At 48.7% G+C, this 21,328-nt stretch overlaps 8 protein-coding genes across 8 annotated transcripts; 3 read left to right on the forward strand and 5 right to left on the reverse strand.

Annotated features, from left to right (window-relative positions):
• Window positions 1–3,279: 3,279 nt before the first annotated feature.
• FTJAE_10018 (Isochorismatase hydrolase) lies at window positions 3,280–4,606 on the reverse strand (the record flags this gene model as incomplete). Its single annotated transcript, XM_037342818.1, has 2 exons — window positions 3,280–4,132; window positions 4,599–4,606. 2 exons carry the CDS (start codon window positions 4,604–4,606, stop codon window positions 3,280–3,282), a joined length of 861 nt encoding a protein of 286 aa, XP_037202869.1.
• A 1,035-nt stretch (window positions 4,607–5,641) lies between these two features.
• Window positions 5,642–7,078, reverse strand: FTJAE_10019 (transport protein; the record flags this gene model as incomplete). The annotated part of the gene is made up of 6 exons (XM_037342819.1): window positions 5,642–5,818; window positions 5,868–5,967; window positions 6,014–6,402; window positions 6,453–6,544; window positions 6,601–6,814; window positions 6,863–7,078. The coding sequence occupies 6 exons, from the start codon at window positions 7,076–7,078 to the stop codon at window positions 5,642–5,644; spliced, it is 1,188 nt and encodes a 395-aa protein (XP_037202870.1).
• Window positions 7,079–7,768: 690 nt separating this feature from the next.
• FTJAE_10020 (uncharacterized protein) lies at window positions 7,769–9,301 on the reverse strand (the record flags this gene model as incomplete). Its single annotated transcript, XM_037342821.1, has 3 exons — window positions 7,769–8,452; window positions 8,545–8,987; window positions 9,052–9,301. 3 exons carry the CDS (start codon window positions 9,299–9,301, stop codon window positions 7,769–7,771), a joined length of 1,377 nt encoding a protein of 458 aa, XP_037202871.1.
• Window positions 9,302–11,994: 2,693 nt separating this feature from the next.
• Window positions 11,995–12,990, forward strand: FTJAE_10021 (surface protein SP1; the record flags this gene model as incomplete). The annotated part of the gene is made up of 1 exon (XM_037342822.1): window positions 11,995–12,990. The coding sequence occupies one exon, from the start codon at window positions 11,995–11,997 to the stop codon at window positions 12,988–12,990; it is 996 nt and encodes a 331-aa protein (XP_037202872.1).
• A 983-nt stretch (window positions 12,991–13,973) lies between these two features.
• FTJAE_10022 (metallo-hydrolase oxidoreductase) lies at window positions 13,974–14,959 on the forward strand (the record flags this gene model as incomplete). Its single annotated transcript, XM_037342823.1, has 4 exons — window positions 13,974–14,003; window positions 14,055–14,120; window positions 14,190–14,547; window positions 14,598–14,959. The coding sequence occupies 4 exons, from the start codon at window positions 13,974–13,976 to the stop codon at window positions 14,957–14,959; spliced, it is 816 nt and encodes a 271-aa protein (XP_037202873.1).
• Window positions 14,960–15,327: 368 nt separating this feature from the next.
• Window positions 15,328–17,679, reverse strand: FTJAE_10023 (uncharacterized protein; the record flags this gene model as incomplete). The annotated part of the gene is made up of 1 exon (XM_037342824.1): window positions 15,328–17,679. The coding sequence occupies one exon, from the start codon at window positions 17,677–17,679 to the stop codon at window positions 15,328–15,330; it is 2,352 nt and encodes a 783-aa protein (XP_037202874.1).
• Window positions 17,680–18,954: 1,275 nt separating this feature from the next.
• On the forward strand, window positions 18,955–19,788 carry FTJAE_10024 (uncharacterized protein; the record flags this gene model as incomplete). The annotated part of the gene is made up of 1 exon (XM_037342825.1): window positions 18,955–19,788. One exon carries the CDS (start codon window positions 18,955–18,957, stop codon window positions 19,786–19,788), a length of 834 nt encoding a protein of 277 aa, XP_037202875.1.
• A 97-nt stretch (window positions 19,789–19,885) lies between these two features.
• FTJAE_10025 (ADH3-alcohol dehydrogenase III) lies at window positions 19,886–21,041 on the reverse strand (the record flags this gene model as incomplete). The annotated part of the gene is made up of 3 exons (XM_037342826.1): window positions 19,886–20,067; window positions 20,121–20,848; window positions 20,896–21,041. The coding sequence occupies 3 exons, from the start codon at window positions 21,039–21,041 to the stop codon at window positions 19,886–19,888; spliced, it is 1,056 nt and encodes a 351-aa protein (XP_037202876.1).
• Between the last annotated feature and the right edge of the window lie 287 nt (window positions 21,042–21,328).

Genomic DNA, 21,328 nt, shown 5'->3' on the forward strand with positions numbered 1-21,328 from the left:
CAACCATCCCCATCTTATTCCCCCGGGTGCACATCCCTAGCAGACATAGCAGACCTCGATACCCAAGGCGTAAAAGTGCTTCTCGACAATTTCTTCGATCACGTGCACTGCAAGAACCCCATCCTCGAAGAAGCAGCTGCCAGAAAAGTGGTCCTCAACGTCGTCATCGACGGGATCGATTGGTCGCCTGGATCATGTCTAACACTGATTATCTGCGCGCTGGGAAAGATTGCGACGCCGTTAGATGCGAGTTTTCATCTGAGGGCTGATTCAACGGCTTATTTAGAGGCTCAGGCGCTGTTTCAGGCGGCGCAGAAGAGGATTGGCACGTTGATGGCGAGATCGGATATCATTGGGGCGCAGTGCTTCTTCCTGTCGGGGGTGTTTTTGATGAGTACGTTTAGACCCTTTGAGGCGTGGCGGTATTTCTCGCAGGCTTTGGGCATGTGTCAGACGTTGCCGTTCCTGCAGAGGGCTCAGTCTCTCAGTGCAGTCGATGGGGAAGATTTAGCGAGACCGGAATTAGGTGAGACGCAGCAAGAGGCTGTGTATTGGTCTGCGTGGAAGTCTGAGAGAGAATTACGAGCAGAGCTATCAATGCCAGACTTTAGCATGCCGTATGCCTCTTCAAGCGTCATCTATCCGCCATTCTTCCCAACCCCTCCTCATCCCCTCGAGTCCACCAAGACCACAGCATCAAGTCGCCAACACACAGCATGGCTATTCTACCTCTCGGAAATATCCCTCCGGCGTCTGGCAAGCAGAACATGCAACGACATCCTCGAGCTCCACCGAGCATCAAGTTCCAACCTGGACTTCCTCAAGCAACTCTCCCTCCTCATCCCCGCCTACGAAACCCAAGCCAACGAATGGGCCGAGAGTCTCCCGCCTGAACTCTCTATCGCTTCAGCACCCATTAACGACAATGTATGCTGCTTCGTCCTCCGCGGACATTTAGTAAACTTCTTCGAACGCCTCTACTGGCCCTTCGTCATGGCACATCTCGCTGCTCTGGAACGAGGCGTAACGACACCTATACCCGGTCGCCAGTTTGTAGAAAAGGGCTTGGAGTATCATGTTCTTAATGTCCAGGTCAACGAAGCAGGGTTCTTACATCGCCATCACGGGACGTGGTTCATGATCAGAGCTCTAGTCCGTTCCGCGACGGTGTTGATTGCCGCGCGGCTCTTGGGTTCGGGGATGCCTGTGGGGTGGAGGGACGCGTGTGAGAGGGTCATGCAAGTTGTGATGGCTTGGGAAGATGATGTCCCGGGATTGTCAAACCATCGGAATTTCTTGGAGGAGGTTTTGCATGGGCTGGGTGCTAATTGATGTTTAACACATGATATACACTAATAAATTGGTTAAGGCGTTCTTCCCCGTGTTTAGCGAGTAATGGATGTGGGGATCCCGGGGGAATGGTTCGTGGTGGTGTCGTGGCGGATCCTATCGGGGAGTGTCGCTCATAAGAAAACCTCCACTTTTAGTGTACGGGACTATTTAGGTGAAGGCTGCAATGCCTTTCGGAAACCGGCAGACTTCACAGAGCATCACTCGCATTAGCAACTTCATCTTCTATTTGCTTCATTCTTCTAATCCTCCCCTCTTCACATCACTACCTTACCAGACACTCTTTACCATGGTCGCAACAGCAGACAACTCCGGCTCCTACGAAGCCGTCCCCAAAGCCACCCTTCAAAAGCCATCGACATGTAAAATGCTTCATACAGAGGGCAGTCGCATCGTCGACCCCTCCGGCAACACCGTCATCCTCAAGGGCGCTGCCATCGGCGGCATGCTCAACATGGAGAACTTCATCACCGGCTACGCAGGCCACGAACATCAACACAGACAACAAATGGCTGAAGTCATGGGTGAAGAAAAAGCAAACTTCTTTTTTGATAGACTTTTATATCATTTTTTCACAGACTCTGATGCCGCTTACTTTGCGTCACTGGGTCTGAACTGTATCCGCATCCCGTTCAATTATCGTCATTTTATCGACGATATGGATCCTGATAACTTGAAGAAATCTGGGTTTGAGTGGTTAGATCGCTGTGTGGATATTTGCGCCAGGCATAACCTCTACGCTGTCCTTGATCTACATGCCGTTCCAGGTGGTCAGAACCAAGATTGGCACAGTGATTCTGGACTCTCACGGGCAGCGTTCTGGGACTTCAAGGATCATCAAGACAGAGCTATCCAACTATGGAAAGCTCTCGCAGCTCATTACAAGGGCAATCCCGTTATCGCAGGGTACAACCTCCTCAACGAACCCGCCGACGAAACCAAGACCTCATCCGGCCACTACGGCGCCAAGCTCGTAGAGTGGTACCAGCGCACCGAGAAAGAAGTACGCGCCATTGACCCTGATCATATGATCTTTATCGACGGAAACACATACGCAATGGACTTCCGCGCCTTTCCCGAGAACCCTCTTCCCAACGCTGTGTACGCCTGTCATGACTACAGCTTCTACGGGTTTCCGCTTGGAGAGCAGTATGAGGGTACAGACGAGCAGAATACGAAGCTGAGGAAGAGTTTTGAGAGAAAGGTGCAGTTTATGAGGGAGAAGAACGTACCGATTTGGAACGGAGAGTTTGGTCCTGTTTATCAGAATGAGTATAAGGAGGGTGATGAAGCTATCAAGACTAATGCCAAACGCTTTAATCTATTACAGGAGCAATTGGCTATTTACAGAGAAACAGATGTTAATTGGTCTATCTGGCTGTACAAAGACGTCGGTTATCAAGGCATGGTCTACGTCGATCCCGAGTCTCCCTATATGCGTCTCATCGCGCCCTTCATCGCCAAGAAACAGCGTCTGGGTCTTGATTTCTGGGGTGTCGTGAACAAGGACGGCGTCAAGCACCTCTACGAGCCATTTATTCAGGGATTAAAGGAAGAAGTACTGGAGAAGTACAGAGACACAAAGTATCCAAAGATTTGGACTTTTGAGAGGCAATTTGAGCGGGTTATTAGGGAGTGCTTGATGAGTGAGTATGTGGGATGGGAGCTGGCGGAGCTGTTTAGGGATAAGAGTAAGAAGGAGTTGGAGGAGCTTGCGAGTAGCTTTTCGTTTGAGAAGTGTGTTAAGAGGGAGACGCTTGTGGGGATCTTGAGTCATGATTCGATGATCTCGGCTGGGAAGAAGTAGAACATTCGAGTACGGAAATAATAGTTTAGCGTTCTGTTGGTAGGACAAAGTGAACAGGTTCATATACCATTGAATACAAATTGCCTGCTGGGTTGATACAAGCCTTCCAAGCCATTGTGTACCTAAGCTCCTCGATCAATAGCATCAACCCCATCAGCCAAATCCTGACAGCTCAACACAAAGCCCCAGCCTCCTTGACAGTTATACTCAGTGCACTTCGTCGCAAAGTCAGGACTTGTCGTTGCACAAGCATCACTGAGCATTAGACAATCCCAACCTTTGGTGTAAGCGTCCCGAATAGTCCCAGCGACGCACTGATCCATGTTCTCCCCCGTAAACAGCAAGGTTCTGATACCTCGCTTACGCAGTGCGTCTTCGATGCCAGTTCCTTCCCAGAAACCAGAAAGTCGATTCTTGTTGATGTGTATGTCTTGTGGTTCTGCGATGGCCTTCAGACTGGGGTGAAACTCGGTGTTCCACTGGTCTCGCATCATGACTCGGCCCGCGTCGATGAGCGTCCCGTCTTCACACTTGACTTTTCCAATCTCAGCGCCGATACTTCCAAGAAACGTGGGTTTGACAAAGTTCTTGTCGAGAGGAAAGTCAAAACCTCTTGCGATGCTCGGGGGCATGTCATCTAAGTCGCTGTCTTTCACGCCCCAGCCAAGCCACACCACTGGAATGCCAGCCTTGCGACACACAGGAATGACTTGTGTGACGAGTTTGTTGACAATCTCCAGACCAGGGCTCTTGGGGGGACGACCAAGAAGAGGCGATAGGAAATAGTTCTGCATGTCGATTACGACGAGAGAAGTCTTTGCAGGGTCGATGGTGACTTTCTCAGCGCGCGTGTTGAGAGTGATTCGGGGGTAGATAGGTGGTGAATCTGGAGTTGGTGGGTGGGTCAGATCGAAGCCATCTTTCTTGGTCCAGAGCCAGAAGTTGTTTTTGCCACCAACAATCTTGACTTTGATGCTGATGATTTAGGTTTGAGAGGTGTGTAGGATGAGGAAGATTGATAATGGGTAGAGGGAGCTGTTGAAGGAGGGGAATGGCAAAGATGTGGCTGGGCTGAATCAGAGCCTATTTGAACAAAGCCTGACGTCAGAGTTTACAGCACAAAGAAACAAGAAGGCCAATACCAATGGCTGCTATTGCTTAGGGTAATGGTTAGAAAGGATGAACCATTTTTGCAAAGAGTAATGCTCAAGCTGTAAGCGAAGCAATGTCCTTCGCCAAGTTTCCCAGGCTCAATGACAAAGTGACGTTTATTCAATGTTCACTGAGCGATGCATAGCATGCTTTCTAACACACCTCTCTCACCAGTATCTTATATGTAAGTTATTTAAACTTATCGGCCAGATTTCTGTCACATTTCTATCTTCTAATTATTATATCCTTACACATATATATTCCATAAGATATATCCTACGATACCTACCGAATCATGTGTACAGAGGTTGTTCACACATGGGAGTGCACAGTATGTAGCAAGGACTTCAAATCAAGAAGAGACTGCACGATGTGCAAAGTTGGGAGAAAGGAGAATAGATGGGGTGCTTGCAAAAAGTACAACGTCCAACATGAATATTGGAAGGATAAGTGCAGTGCTTGTGCAAAGAAGAAGTAACTGGAGGCAAATCAGCAGGAGCTTAGTTAAGAAAGGGGTTAGACTTCAATGTGATCGATCCTAAAGATATCTTGTCACGGGTATCGAAAGGTCAACTATCAAGTAAAGGTTAGGTCGAGGTAGCGTCAAGGAAAACATCATTTGCTGGTGCTTGCAGAGAATGCATAGCGAAATGACTTTCCGGTCTCCCGTAAAGTATATCAGAGTACGGGCGTCCTAGGTCATATTCTCACATGATCAGAGAGCAGTTCACAAAATATGTCCCCTCCATAAACTGACAGCATAGAGACTTGCGCGTGCACATTCACCGATGTGCGATACTATGCCGAGTATATAAGTTCTCGCCCTCAGCCTACTATGGTCAAACCTTTCTTCACAACAACCCAAAAGTGAATCGTAAAACACACCGTAGACATCTACCATGTGTATCGAAGAAGTCAACAACTATGAATGCCCCAAATGCGGCAGAGATCACAGAACTAACAGAGATTACAAAATGTGTAGTACGGGTCGCAGGAAGAACAAATGGGGCGCCTGTGGGAAGTCGACCGTGGAGCGACATAATCATAAGGAGACTTGTCCGGCTTGTATTGCGAAGGCGAAGAAGTGAAGTAAGGCACTGTTGAGCTTTATTAAATGATTTTTAATTAACAAATAAAACTTTTCTATATATGCGATGTGATTAGTTTCTACATGAATGGTCTATATCGCAAGCACGCAGCTAGCTTATAGACGTGACCACTGTAGCGTGATCCGCGCGGCCTTGGTTTCGTGTGTGTTCTATGTGGCATGGAACCCTTGGGTAGTCTGTAAGATCTTCCCATTGATATACCTGGTGACCGAGCCTCCACATATTACTGCTGTCTTCTCTCCTCGTCAAGTAGTGGTCTAGGTTCAGCAGGGGCTTTCTTCTGTAGGCTGACCCAGATAGCTGAACCAATGATCAAAGCACTGCCAATGAAACTGGTGATAGGAGGCGTAGTTCCCCAGACAATCCGCTCAATGATCAGCGCAAAGACCATCTGAACGTACTGTGGTTGGTTAGTAAATGTCACGATTATGTTGACGGGCAGGACTTACGATTAGATTGGTGGCTCGACCAGCCTTTTCCCGCTGAAGACCCTCAGTGAGGAGAAGCTGGAGAAGAAACCCAGAGATACCGATTGAGAGAAGTAAACACCTAATTATATGAGCTGTGGACCAAGATTAGGGAAAGGGTTGCATACCATTCAGCGACTGTCTTTGGGATCTCAAACTGAAGATCAGGGTGAATCATGATGATGAGAAACGAGCTGACAGTAGCAAGGACAGCGAAGTAATTGACACTGACGAGCGAATGTGCGCGTTTCCCGATGACGCGGATAGTCGCATATGCCGTTGCTGCTGCAAAAGAACCGAAGATGGCACACAGGATAGCGATAGTACGTTCTTGTGGTGTAGCTTTTACCGGTGGCAAGATACCACCATCAGCAGTGAATTCCGGGTCCACAGCGCGAGACTCCAACTCCGATAGTGTTCGCCAGCTTTCGGGGAACAGGAAAGCTGGGCGAGCGACGAAGAGGACACCTGCGAAGGCGATGAAACCAGCGGTTGCTTCTTTGACCGTGAATGGTTCCTAGATACAAGTTAGTTGAAACCATGGTCAAAGATCAAGGCTGTACTCACGCGTAGAGCAACCCACGCAATAAATGCAGTAAGAGTCGGGACAAGGAACGTAATAACCGTCGCATCAGAAATATCAAGATACGACAGTGAATCTACACCAACACATTAGCAAAACCTCTCCCCAACTACTCCATCAAGGAATCCTCACAGTAAAGTCCAAAAAGCCCAGCTGATCCCGCAAACCCTCTCAGCACCAACAAACCCCTAACCTCCTTCGGCCCCAGCGGAAAATTCGGTACGTTTTTACACCACATGTACACAGACCCAATCAGCGCCGTAGCCAGCATTCTCACAAATATGATCTGCAAAGCGTGGAACTTTGTTTCAAAACCTGTTTCGAGAAGTCGCGTTGTCATGGACATCTAGGTTTGTTAGTGTGATTGTTTCATCGGCGGGAGTGGCGTGCTTACTATTGAGGCGAATAGTTGAGCTACTAGGACGTAGAATAAGCCAATGTTTCGGGAGTAAAAGTCTTGAAACTTTGAAAAGATTGTTGAGTCGGAGTCGGAGCTTGTTTCGGAGGATGTATCTGAGGAATCTGAGGTATTGATGGCTGGGGCCAGGAGAGATGAAGCCTCTGACTCTCCATGCTGATTGGCCTGCGTCTTGTTCTGAGAGTGAGACATGTTTAGATCCTTTTGATGATAAACTGTGAAAATATGTCTACGGCCAGCGCAGCTAACAGTCCCCTGTAATTAAGTCGGGTTGAATTCACAGCCTGTGTGACGGAAACATAGCGAAGAGAACTGAAGGATTTTTCTCCATTTGGTCTCGTGAGCCAGTGGCGCTGAGCCAACTAAATACTCAGCTGAGATTGGACAGTTACGGTCCCACGAAAGGGGGGTTTCCACCAATCGCGGCTGTTGTCGCTATGTGAAACTCGGGTCATTAATTCTTCCGTTGTCTTGGCTATCCTTAATCTTGGTCATGGGAACTTCAATATGTCTCTTTCTGATAACCATGAAGAGAATATGTAATACTCGACTTTGAGTCACAGTTGCAATCTTCGTGTGTAACAGCTCTCAATATCAATCAACGCTTTAGCAACCCTCATAAAGCCTGAATCATTAGCAGATGCTGGAATCTTGCCTACCCTGCATGACAAATTTTAGGTCCATTTTCATCTTCAATAGCTCAACCTTGGAGGGGTGACGTTGATAGACACTTTCATTTTATTACTGCTAGGATAAAGTGAATTTGTTTTACTCTTTTGTATTGAACTTGGTAGTGCCTGTATCACATCATTATCAAGTCAAGTGGTAAAAATCTCGGTCAAGACTGGGTAAGCTGACACCCTCAATTTGCGACAAAGTAAACTAGACATTCATCATCAACATCGCAATTCCAGTAAAGCTCAACACCAGGAACAAAGAAGCTCTTTCAATAGAACCACTGTTACCATTCGAGCCTCCACTTCCTGCAGTAGCTGTCACGCTAGTAGTACTCTCCCCAGTCCCAGCCGGTACATTCGTCGGCTGATCCTGTGCCGAAGCTCCCTCCTCAGAACTCGTTGTCTCAGCCGGCGTAAATGACAAAACGCACTCAGCATCAAGAGCAAGAGTATCGCCGACATCGTTAGTAACCTCCATCTCAGGACAAGAGAAAGTTCCATCTTCGCCTTGCACCGTGACAGTCTTTGTGCCAGTTTCAGTCTCGGTCTCGGTCTCCCATTCGGTTGTTGTATAAATGGTATAAGGTGTGCAGGATAGTTGTCTGGCCAATGGCTTATGGACTTGGGCGGGTGCTGTTGCGGCATCGCGACGAAGACGAGCAGCGCTATCATCTGTGGTGGTAGCTTCGGGGGGTTCGTAGTGCAGAGTGCATCCCTCATCGAGTTCAAGTGTCGCGCCTTCGTCGTTTGTAGCTGTCATGGGAACGCATGTAAACTCAGGAGCGTTGCCCGTGTCGGGCTCTATATCAGTCGTAACTCGCACAGTCTTCATCTTAGTCGTTGTAACTGTGTCGGTGGACTTGATCGTCGAAGTGGCAGCAGGACAGGGCTTGCAATACCCATCAGAACCACAGTAGCCAATTGACTTGCAGCACTCTTTCTCGCAGCACGTAGTACCCTTCAAGCACGAGCCATTCTTACAACACCTTTGAGTCGAGGGATTGGCGCAGAAGCCAGTTGAACAGCAGTCACTAGACTTTGGGCATGGCCACACAGTTCCAGGGCCGGTGCAGCAAGTCGTCGTTTTGGGATTATAGCACTTGCTGTTTCCGCAGCGCTTCTGGCCTGAAGGGCAACATCCACCACCGGGCATGCAGTCATAACCCTTGGGGCAATTCCTGCCGATGCCGCCGCAGCATACTGAGGTGTCAGGGTTATAACACCCAGAGGAGCCACATTTCGCCTCGCCTCTGCTGCAGCAGCCGCCACTGACACAAGTCTGGCTTTTGAGACAAACAGTGCCACTACTGCAGCAAGTTTGCGATGATGGAATATAACACCGGCCTGAGCCGCATTCTTGGGCGTTGCCGCGACAGCAACCGCTTGAGATACAGGTGCTGCCTTCAGGACAGCATCCGAGACCGCTTGAGCATGGGTCTGTGATCTTGTCAACGGCAGTGTATCAAGGAATTCCGGGGTTTAACGTACAGTAACCTGCGTCGGCACATTGTTGTTGCCTGGGTTGTAAGCCAAAGGCTTGTGGCTCTGCGATTCCTCCGATCCACTCTGTAAAGTCAGAGAGGGAGTCGGGCAGCACAATGTCTTTCAGTTTGGCATCGGCCAGTGATACCATGTTAGGCAGCTCATCTAACTGGAATTTGTCGTGGAAGAGCTGATGACCACTCGCCGCACCTCTACCTACCCAAAGGGCAAAGGGCGCAATCTGATAGAACAGCATGATAACCAGAGTCTGATTCAAACTTGAGGAAAAGAACAAACGGTAGTCAAGCCTGAAAGCCCCTCCCGACAGCGAGGCTGGCCCGTGGCGCCCAGCACGCATTTATAACTCGCCGCCAACGCATTACCCCTCTTCTAATGTCTCCTCGTGGCGCGATGATCGAGGATCGCCCCTGGGCGTCAACCTTGCCAAGAGCAATCAGGCTGAGAAATAAAGAGAATGCAGCCTTCGTCTCACTGCTTTGCGCAATGCTATACCGAAAGTGAACAGAGGCCGGGGTGGACACTTAACCTTATGTGACTGGAATGTCCGGGCGTGCATTAGTCGTTGTGAATAGCGCTTTGTGGCGTCCATAGCCTGCAGGACAATGATGATCAGGCAGAATATCCATAATGACACCAAGCCCAGGCTGCATCATGTTCTTTGAGAAACCCTTGCTAATTAACCTTCAAATTATGTCTATGTAGGTTCTGTATCAATGAAGAGAAATCTGGGGTTTTGCTTCGCATTCTTGAGGCAATTTACTGATTGTTCGACGATCGCTGACGCTGATCCTCAGCCGCACGATGCACGAGCCCCAACAGGTAAAGTCACTAACAGGGGACTGCACCAAGGTCGAAGCTTTAGGTTATAGTGCTTACGCCCGATTACAGGTATCGGTCGGATTAACGGTCCGCAGGATCAGTAATTCGTCCAATTCTTACAACAGTACCGCGTGATTGACTTAGGCTGGCAATCAGAGAATTAATTTTCCACCTGTAAGATAACGAAGTACTATAAATGTGCATCAGAAAATGGTAGGAGTTAGTTGTCGATGCTGCATCAGGGCATTTTCGGATATCGGTGATGCGAGCTGGGGTAAGAAACTTGGCACAGGGCCCTGGCCGTTGGAAGTGATGTGTCACAAGCACCAGTGACATGTTTCTCGACTTGCAGGGTAGTCATGTCGATCGAGAGGCAGGGGCTGGAGAAATCGCGCAATGGATTCCGTATCTGGCCTGTGAGGCAAGACAGCATATCTGAGCCAATGAAAGAGATGCTGACTATCTCTTCTTTATTGTGCGACGTCCTTGGGTAAACAATGGTGGCACGACGTTTTCCCACACACAGCTCTATGGTATGCAATACTCCTGTACCTAAATAAGTGTCTGGAAGAGTGTCAGCGCATGCTACGCCGCCATGGTGTACTGCACCACTTGTGCATATAAACCTTCGTCGAAGGATTCCTTTAAGTCAAGAGGTGATGACAAGTAGCGATTAAGCTGCTGGTAGTAGCGGCATTAGTGGTGGCGTCAGCGCCAACGGCAAGCCATAAGCATGTCGGGAGGTTTTAGCTGACAGCCGATAGGTCATATAGAAACATCAGATACACGGTTATAGTATTGGGTACAAGGTTGCGCCTAGAGGGCTATAGCTGACCTCATATATAGCGTTTGATATTATTGATTGGTAGCACTCTAATCTTGTTAGGAACGCCACTTTTACCAGCAATTATATAACCTTAAAAATGCAAAAGAAATATCTTTAGTCGCTGGAAAGGCGAAGGGATAAGTAATATTTTTCTGATCGATGTCTTGTTCCTGGGAAAGACTTTTTCACAAGTGGATAGAACGTATGTCTACCTAAGAAAGCCGTCAACTCTCAGCCACCGCTCCCTGATACCTGAGAAGTCAAGGAATTGGTGAACATGTAGCATCAGCTATTAACTAGGATTGTCTAGATATTCGCTTAATTTGTATCGTTGAGACGTTATAAGCTTTAACTATTAATCAATGTAGTATCGATTGAGTGGAAAGTAGTAATTCCAATACTGAAATTGTCCCAACCGATTGCCAAGACTTTGAAGACACTGAAAGTGAATGAAGCTAGATGACGATTGTGTAGAAGAGCATTGCTCTTGATACGATCAGGCAGCAAGGGCCTGACAAGGGAAGAATTAGAGATAGAAGTGCATCGTCGTTAGTGAAATAAAATCAGGTCCATACACTCTCTAGGTCAATGAACTGCTCGTATTTTTAATGCTGCTAGAAGCTCAAGTGCTGTTGCGTGTTCGCCTGTTCTACCAAGAGGTTATCGCCACTCTTCTATCTATGCATGCACCTAAACCCCGTGACAGCCAGTCCAAAGCGACGTAAACTTTGCCAACCAATAGTAAAACTCAAATTCCTCACACGCTCGGCTATTGACAGTCTTTATCTCGTATTGTTGAGCGGGGAATCGTATCACCCGTAGATCAGATAGCATGCGCCCCCCGGAAGTGGTCGGTTCATCGGCAACGCCAGCTAAAACAAAGTCGGCTGGGATAAACGTGGGCAGATCTATTTCAGCATGATTATGATGTCGGATACGAGGCTTGGCAGAGCCTATTGCTTCTTTGGGACTGCGCTTGATCGATATGGGGTTGGACGTGGATTCTTTTTTTCCGCGCTAGAACATTTATGATATCACTTGTTCATGACATGTTGAGCACGAAAACTCTAATTATACGAGAGGTTGGGCAGCGGATTGATGGAGATTCGGGTTGAAGATTGACGAGATGGAGATATAAAATGCAACGCGATGTCTTCAGATAAATCAATTCCATCACCCTCATCACTATCTTCATCTGGATCTCTACATCTCAGTCAAACACTCAACTCTTTTATCCTCGCAAGCTCTTTAAACCCACCAGTCCCGATCATCAAGAGCTCAACATGAACAAGTTCATCATCGCCCTGACCGTGGCTTCCGCAGTCTCTGCTGCCCCTCTATACAGCAGCGATGACTGCCAGGATGCCTACAAGAAGTGTGTCGCCGCTGGAACCCCAGAGGTTGCATGCTCATGCACTCTGACCGCCTGCGTCGGCGAAGACAGCGCTCGCATCCGCGAGTGGTGCTCTTCTGCTACTGCATCGCTTGCTGAGCCAACCAAGACCGAGATTCCCGGCGGATGCAATCCTGCTCATCCCGGTTCATGCCCTTCTTCATACTTTACAAAGTACACTGCTCCCGTTGAGACATTCACCTCTATTTCCGGCATTCCCGGTGGTTGTAACCCTGCTCATCCTGGTTCATGCCCCTCTTCATACTTCACCAAGACCTATACTGCTCCGGCTCAGACATTCACCTCTATTTCTGGTATCCCTGGAGGCTGCAATCCTGCTCACCCCGGATCTTGCCCATCAAGCTATTTCACCTACCCCATCGCTTCCAAAACTTCGGTGCTACCTGTTCCCGTGCCCGCTCCTACCGAAGACTGCTCTGAGGGTGCCAAGCCTACGGGTACTGGCTCTGAGGGTTCCGGCTCCGAGGGCACCACTTATCCCGAACCCAAGCCTGTCGAAGGCGAGACCTGGACCATCAAGGATCTTACTCGCTACTGTGGGGAGGGAAACGAAGGCTGTGACTACAACTTTGAGATCGCTGCCGGCGGAAAGACTGAGCGCTGCACGGTAATCCGCATGCCCGGAAAGGACGCTGCCACCGAGACCTGGTCTAACGAGCCCTGCACTGATGGCTCTGAGTTTACGGTCTCTTGGGGATATGTGACAGAACCAGCTCCTGCTTTTGCTGTTGTTTCCGTTGTCAAGGGCAAGGATATTGCCTGGTTTGGTGTTTCTAATGTCAACGGCCAGGAGGCCACTGCTTCTAATCCCTTTGGCTCTGGAGAGTTCGGCGATCTAGGTCCCGAGCAGGTTTACACTTACTAGAGGATTTTACGCATCAGGATGAGGAAAGATAGATACGACATACGGTTCATGATTTGAATGATATGATACACCCGCTCATTAAGTAATTTTAGAATTAATATATAGAATTCATTCTTTTAGATAGTTGAATCATCAATACAATAGATATATCTCAATGTTTACCCACTTGCATCTTTCATCTTCCAGTCGAAGCTTGAGCTTGGTGATCCACTAACGAAGTCCAGCGCCGTAGGTCAATGTTACACCAGACACTATTCTGGTACTTCTACTTTTAAGCAATCAAGCGCTCACCTCGGTGGTTTCTCCTATCACCTCTCCTTGTTCCTCGAGTACAACAAATGGATAAACTGTGACATAGTCGCAACGCCATAGTACAGCGCGCCGATCTGGCTCTCCCATGTCCCGCATAACGTATTTGGGTTTCCAAAGGTCAAAGCGTCAGAAGACTTACCCCGAAACCCCCTCGAATAACATTTCCAAATAGGAATGGATTTTATGCATATAGTTATACAGATATAGGACTCTCGGCATTTGAAGACCGGCAGTTATCAAGAAAGCGGGGAGAGTTTTAACTTGCATGTCGTACTAAGACAGTAGGATACGACTCTGTGAGCTCACTAGCCAACCATCTTCCAAGTACTTGCGTTTAGGCTCATTCGGAAGTACAAGCGGCCGCTCGGACATACTATTACCTATCTCTTTGTCAAACTTGTAATTGGATCAGAAAGGAAAGCTATTGGTTCGTTGCTGCGTAGGTTTGCCCGCTTGATGTTGCATGGCATGGATGTTGGATATTCACAGCTGAGCATAACCTAGTAACTCTAGAAATTAATGCGAATATTTAAACCTCGAACCATCCTTTGTCAAGTTTCCCTTGGGTTCAGTTCTCCAGAAGCATTCCAGGCCTTGTTTCCAGGTGCTGTTTCTCGTAACTATCACGCAAGTCAACTGAAAGCCAATTCTAAACAATCCAGCCTTGTAGAATGCAGCCCAACTATCAAGTCGCTCCCGATGTACGCCTTTTGTGGTTGAAATAGCCATTCAGCTCAACTAACTCTATGTAGGGGACGCGAATGTGGCTTCTCCATATCGGCAATCTCGTGGCCGATGAAGGCGTTTTCCTCCCCTTTGTAAGTCCTCCATTCCCAATCTCACGACATCGCCAGTTGACATGAACAGGGAAATGTATGTACCGCCAGCCATCCAATCTCAGAGAACAAAAGACGACATCTAGTCATGATCTCTGTTCTTATCGACATCCTGAAGATGGCCTCTTCCTTTACGAAACAGGCGCAGGCAAGGATTACCCAGAGGTATGGGGTCCCCAGCTTGCGGACATATTTGCTAGAGGCGAGCATAGCGAGGACTTGGAGCTCGACGCAGCTATCAAGAAGACTGGCCATGACATCAAGGACGTCAAGGGTGTGATTATTGGGCATTTGCATTTGGATCATGCAGGTGGATTGGAGTACTTTAAAGGTACTGATGTGCCTATTTACGTTCATGAGATTGAACTCAAAAATGCCTTTTACAGTGTCGCGACTAAGGTAGACATTGGTATGTATACCACTCAACATCCGTTACATCAAACTAACCGTCCGTCACAGGAGTTTATCTACCAACCTATCTCCAATTCGACCTAAACTGGACGCCCCTCTACGGCGACAGCATCCTCATCGCACGCGGTATAACACTGCATTTATGCCCCGGTCATACTCCAGGCCTTTGCATCATGCAAGTCAACTTGAAGGAAAGTGGTACCTGGATCTTTACCTCGGATTTGTATATTGTGCAGGAGAATTATGATAATCTTAGCACTCAGGGTTGGTTGACGAGAGATCATGCTGCTTGGTCTCAGTCTAATCAGTTGGTGCACATGTTGCAGAAGGCGACGGGGGCGAAGGTCATTCTTGGGCATGATCGAAATGTTTTGATGAGGCATAAGCTTGCTCCGGAGTACTATGAGTAGAGAGTGGTTATGTTGGTGGGGGTAATGGCGTTTTTAGGCGCTGGAGGTTGAGGTAGCTCCTTGCTTGTATAGTTGTTCGTAATGGTCAGTATCAATTGATCGTCTTGGCATTATTTGAAAGCCATGAGACCCTGCACTGACTCGTCCATGTATTATATGCAAGATGCATTCACCCCGGGCTCATATCTATCCAAGCCTTCCAGCTCGGTGGCTACAGAGTCGTCCAGTGCTTCTCTCAGTGAGACTAATTCGGTGTGTACACCCATTATAATTATTCTTATCCTATATACAGCAATTCTAAAAGTAAGCTGCTCTGAGATACTAGTTTTTAATATATTCAGTTACGACGTCCAGCCACATCAGCGACCTCAAGCGGCCTGACAGTCCTGGCACTCATAACAATCCAGGTCACTCCACCAGAAAGAATAAGGAACGTCGATGTCAATACCCTCAGTACCAAGCTTGTAAGTCGACAAAGCACAGCTAACGCGAGTTGGGTCGCTGTTATCAAGACCAAAGGCCTCGCAGTAACCCTGCTCACGACATAGAAGGGCACAATCCTCCATGGTGGTCTGACGTGCGTTCTCTTGGACACCACGTCCCCACCAGCCGCCCTTCTTGACACCGAAGGCGTTGCAGGTTCGTTGGACGGGGGGCTCGACGTCATTGTCGCTCTGGGGCCAGTGGTCAAGAATACCGGGGAGGGAAACGGTTTGGGTGGGGAGGTTGTCGAGCTTTTGACAGAAGCCGGGAGGCGCGATGCCGTTGGGGCAGGTCATCATGGTAGCTGTAGAGCTGGCTGATTCTGTGGTGGTGGTTGGGGGTTGTTGGACGGCGGCTGAAGAAGAAGTAGACTCTGCGGCTTGAGTGGTTCTCGTGTTGAAGGTGGTAGGTGTATCAGTGACAGCCTTGACAGGAGCTCGACATGTCATCTCCGGCACGACAACGTTATCATTGGTGAGAAGACCATAAGTAGCGAAACCCATGTTCTGTCCACAAGCCCAGCAGCCAATATCAGAGAAATAATCCCTACCACCCTCTTCAGTGATCTCATCGACAGTACCAGCATACAGCTTACAGTTCCTCTGAGACAGGAGATTGGTGTAAAAGTAGGACTGGCAATCAGCGTACATGGCACACATATCTCTGCACTGATCACCACCACCGCAAGGCTGAACGGTAAGAGTCGCGAATTCCTGAGCACAAGACTTGAGCGTTCCCTTACGACGGACACAGCCCTTGTTAGGAGTATCGCCCATTTTGTTGATACAGATACTATCATCTGGGAAGCTAGGACAGGGTATCGGGATAATACAGCTGCGATCATAGGAGTAGAACTGGGCACCTGTGTTACCAACAGGGACGTCGCTCAAGACTGAAGCGATGAGGCGGCATTCGTTGGCACAATTGTTTCCGTAGCTCCATTCGAAGGACTTGCAGTTCTCATCGGCGAGACAGAGGGCTGCGCAGTCTTCTTTTTGGTAGTTGCTGCTTGTGAAGCGACTGTATGCTCCGGCGCTGTTGTAGGGCTGCATGCCGCATCCGCGACCGGCTATGGAGGATGTACCTACGTTGGCGCAGATGCGGCTGACGGGACCATCGGGCTTGATTGTGGAAGATTGGCGAGGGGAAGAGCCGCCGCTTGATGTAGTAGCGCTTGTAGCCGCAGATTCAGTGCTGGTCTGCTTCTCGGTGCTCGATGTAGTAGTCTGGGCAGCGGGTGTTTGAGAGCCAGGGGTTTGAGTACCAGGCTGGGAAGTAGCTTGGGTGTTGCCTCCGGCGGAGGTCTGACTGTCGACGGGACCGGGCGTGTTGTTGGGAGTAGGAACAGTGTGAGGGTGGCCAGTAGCTGGTGTCTGATTGCCTGTGGATTGGGTGTTGGGACTTCCAGTTCCAGCAGAGTTTGAGGACGCATCAGGGCTCTCAGTATGGGTCGGAATGATGGGAGGCACAGAGGTAGTTCCAACCTTGCTAGACGTAGGCGCCTGAATAGCGGAAGACGAAGTAGTAGTGAACCCAGAAACATCGCCATCACCAAGGTCAAGAGGATGGTCATCAATAGTCGCAGGCGTAACCTGGTTAGACATGAAAAGCGAATCAACATAAACCTGAGCAGACCCTCCAACAAAACAATTCATAGAAATAGACAGCGGTGCAGAGCGCTGAGCAGCAGTGACCTGCTCCAAAGCCACACCCCACTGCACACTCGTCCCAAAGCTAATGATCCAAGTCTGGAAGAAATTCTGGCTACCAAGCGAAGCAGTCAATTGGCAGAAATTCAGCGACGGGGCGGTGACGACCAAGTAAAAGAAGCGAACGGTGTATGGTCTAGTCAAGCTTAGTTGATCAAGCGACTGCGCAACACCAGCAAAGCTTCCGAGATCACGCTTTTTATCACCACTAGCTTGTAGGGAAAGACAGCCTGAGTCTTTACTTCCGTCGCCCTTGTAGCCTGGTCCAATAACGATGGTTGCATCGCCGTCGATTGTGAAGCCTGGGACGCCGCCTTCGGGAGGGGCGATGGAGAAACCGCCGCCGTCGATGACACTCTTGATGACGATTGATCCAGCGGTCTCGGAAGCAGAGGCTGAAGTCGCGGTGTCGGAGGGGATGAGATCGGTTGAAGCGGAGCTCTGAGGGCGAGGTTTGCAGTGGCTTGCAGCAACGATATCAAGGGCGCCGCTAAGGGCTAAAACCGCGAGGGCTACGACGGAGCGCATCGTGAAGAGCGTGTAGGGAAGATGAAAGAGTGGCTGTGAGGACGAACACTCACGAATGATGCAGATACTGAAGAAAGAGAAAACAACATGGGACCAGTCTTGTTAAGTACGGCTACGATAATTTCTCCATCGTCGGTTGCACGACAGATTGCGCTTTGCCCCTGACTTGTGAGCGGACAAACGATAGTTGCGTATAGCTTTGCAATAGATCCGTTGTGTCGGGTCTTAGGTCGTTATTCAGCTCAGCCATAGAACTTATTCGAGAATAGCGGCCGATTGAAAAAAGGGTCTGGATTAGAGATTTATGCTTAATGGAGTGTAGCGTCAGGGACTGTGGCTGTCATTTTTCAACGCGTTTCCAATTGTGGAGTATGACTTTTCACCAACGAAGACCTCAATCTACAATAACAAGATGTGGTGACAATACTTTAGCTTGAATACATATAAGGTCTCTGCTGATCCGTTCCTTGACGTTATCTAGTGACTTACAAAGTTGCAATTCTTGACGCATTTCATATCGATAAGTATCGAATGCTGACATGCCTTTTTTGCACAGGCGATATCGTATTGATCCACTCCCGAAAATCTAGAACTTTCAAGTGTCGCGCTTGGTCAAATAGCGTCATCAATAACTCCCCCATTCTACCACTGGGCTGAACGAGACCCCTGAGAATAAGAGAAAGTTCCAGTCATCGGTAATGGCATTTTTTAGGCACGTGGTCCCGCGTCCGGAACCAACCGAGCACGTGAGTTACCCGACCAAAATAACGTTACAGTTAAGGTTAGGATTCTCTTTTTAGGCTGCAATACCCTAGGGCTGGACGTGGACTGCGAAAGATATACTTTGGTGCGCAGTTCTCGAACTTTGATATGCACGAGGCGATGCTTTGAGGTTTGCCAGATGGTGGATACTGAGTTTGCACAATCAAGCTTCAAGTTCTAGGGCTGGCGTCATTTATCTGGCAAAAACGATTGCCCGGAACTTTATAAGATTCGCATGCCAATGATTGGAGGTCTCTCGGCATTTCACGAAAGTAATCTTCAAGAAAATCGGATATGGAACTCAAAGAAAAGAAAATATAAAACCAGTCCAAGAGCTCTCCGAAATCACTTGGCCAAGTCATCATGACTCCTCCACTTTTCCATCTCTCACGTAAAAAAGCACCCAGGCGAACACAGTTACTATTTCCTAAGAGACATCCAAAAGCACACAGGCAAACGCAGTTACGGGAACTCTTATTTCCCAAGAAGCATCATCCAAAACCACCACCGAAAATGGAAGATCTTCTCTTGGACGTCGAAGTCATCAGCACAATCCGGGGCGTCAAGTCCCTCGCCGACGGCATCGCAGTTCTCAACGCCTCCCACAGAAACGAGTCCCCCCTCCTCTACATCGACATCGACCCCAAAAGTCTCGGCCCAAACGGCGAACTCAACCTCTTGACCATAATGCTCTGCCACGGGCCCGGATATCAACGCCGTCTATACCTCGTTGACGTTCACCGTCTCGCAAACCAGGCTTTTTCTAGTAGAGGATACTACGGCGCTAGTTTGCGAAGTATTCTCGACTCTGCATCTTACCAAAAAGTCTTGTTTGATGTTGGTCATCATTCATATATTTTGTATAATCAGTATGGGATCAAGTTGCAGGGGGTGAGTGACTTGCAACTCATGGAGAATGCTAGTCGGTGCAATAGAGAGAATATGCAGAAGTTTGAACCGCTGGTGAATAGTTTACTTGTTCACGGGCGGAATCGGAGGAGATGGTTGGTTGATAAGTTCAATGGAGAGTGGTCGTACAAGAATTGCGCTGGGGCACCGCATCAAGTCTTTCAGGAACTTCCGGTCGCTACGTATATCCGACTATACTGCTGTCGGAATATCCGGTTCATGCCGGAGTTGTACGATAAGATACGGCGTGCGATGCCGACAGTTATGGACCTCGTGGCGGAGGTGTCGCAGAGGAGGATTGAGGAGAGTCAGGAGGATGGGTATGATCCTTCTGCGGGTGAACGGCTGAGAAGTCCTTGGACTGATGAGCAATATGAGGAGCTTGAGCGGACTATGGGTCATGCGTTCATCTATTTGACATTGGGCAGTTATGTTTAATGAGCAGGGGAGAATGGAACCACGAAGCAGCCTGTCGGTAGTGGCTGAAATGGTTAAGCCTTAGATACAAGAGCCTTGGTAACAGGCCAATACTTGTTTATGGTATTCTCACGACTATTCTACCAGTAATCTCCTGCCGTTTCAAGCCCTCAATAACATCTCCCACTTGCTCAAAGTCTAGAACCATTACCTTCGGGACTATCGTTCCTTCGAGGGTATGCTGCAAGAGTTCCGTCATCTGCTCTTCCGTGCCAACCGCGACTCCGGTAACAGTCAGGGCTACATATCAAGTCAGCAATCAGCCCCATATAATAGAGGGAAAAAACACTTACATCTTGCGGAACATATAGTTGCAGAGAGCGGGATGTTGAAGTCGTTTCTTGGCAGACCAATCGTGACGATGATGCCCATATTTCGTACCAGACTTGGTGCTTGCACGAAAGCTTCTTGAGAGCCTGTCACCACCAGGACAGCTGATGCTCCCTCCCCCGTTATCTCCTTAACTCTTTCTTCTACATTCTCAGTGGCAAAGTCGATGAAGTGCTCAGCGCCACTGTCCAAACTCAGCTTCCGCCTCGATTCTCCAGTATCAACAGCGATAACCCGCAGACCGTTCAACCTACTAGCGATCTGAACACCCAAATGCCCCAGTCCCCCACCAGATCCAGAAATAACAACCCAATCACCCTTGTCAGCATATCCTTTGAGCTTCGACACGGCACCAGCCATCGTTAACCCAGCACAAAGCAACGGCGCAGCAACTTCACCAGCGAGACCATCCGGAATCTCAGTGACGTATCTCGCATCAGCGATCATGTACCATTGCAGAGTGCCGGGAACATGTTTTCCCGTGTTGAGCTGGTTGGGACAGTTATTAGCATAGCCAGTTTTGCAAATGGTGCATGTCCCGCAGGCGCTGTAGAGCCATTTCACGCCGACTCGCTTGCTGAGTAGGTTTGCGTTAACGCCTTTGCCGAGTTTGACGACTTTTCCTACACCTTCGTGGCCGACTATGGAGTTATAGGGACCCCATCCAGATAAAGCACGGACTTCTGAACCGCTGTTTGAGTTTTAGTTCATGTGTCTCACGGAGATGGGTACGCTTACCAAAGACCAGTAAATTCAAGCCTTACAAGGATCTCGTGTTCCCCAGGGTCGCCAACCGGTAGATCCGATTGAAATATGATGCGGGCGTTGTCTCCAGGGTTCTCGATCAAAGCTGCTTTCTGCGTTGACGGGATTGAATAGCTCATGGTGAAGATGACGATGAGGGGTAGGTTCGCTGGGCTTGAGCGGGGCTTAAGTGCCACTGTAAACGTTGATCGCAGGGCGCGGGGCTGCAGATTTAGTGGGTTTAGTAGCCGAACTAAAGTGCCGTTCCGTGAAGCTTGCCGATACACATGCCGAACCCGGATCAACTTTTCTACGTGGAATCGATACGTACAGATCCGGAGATTCAAGTCAAGAAATACATCATGAAGTTTGCAACCATGATCATATTCATGATGTATGAACTAGTGTCTGTAGTCTGTTTCTTGTG

This window comes from Fusarium tjaetaba (assembly GCF_013396195.1).
Source record: "Fusarium tjaetaba strain NRRL 66243 chromosome Unknown NRRL66243_c0000231, whole genome shotgun sequence".
NCBI lineage: Eukaryota > Fungi > Ascomycota > Sordariomycetes > Hypocreales > Nectriaceae > Fusarium > Fusarium tjaetaba.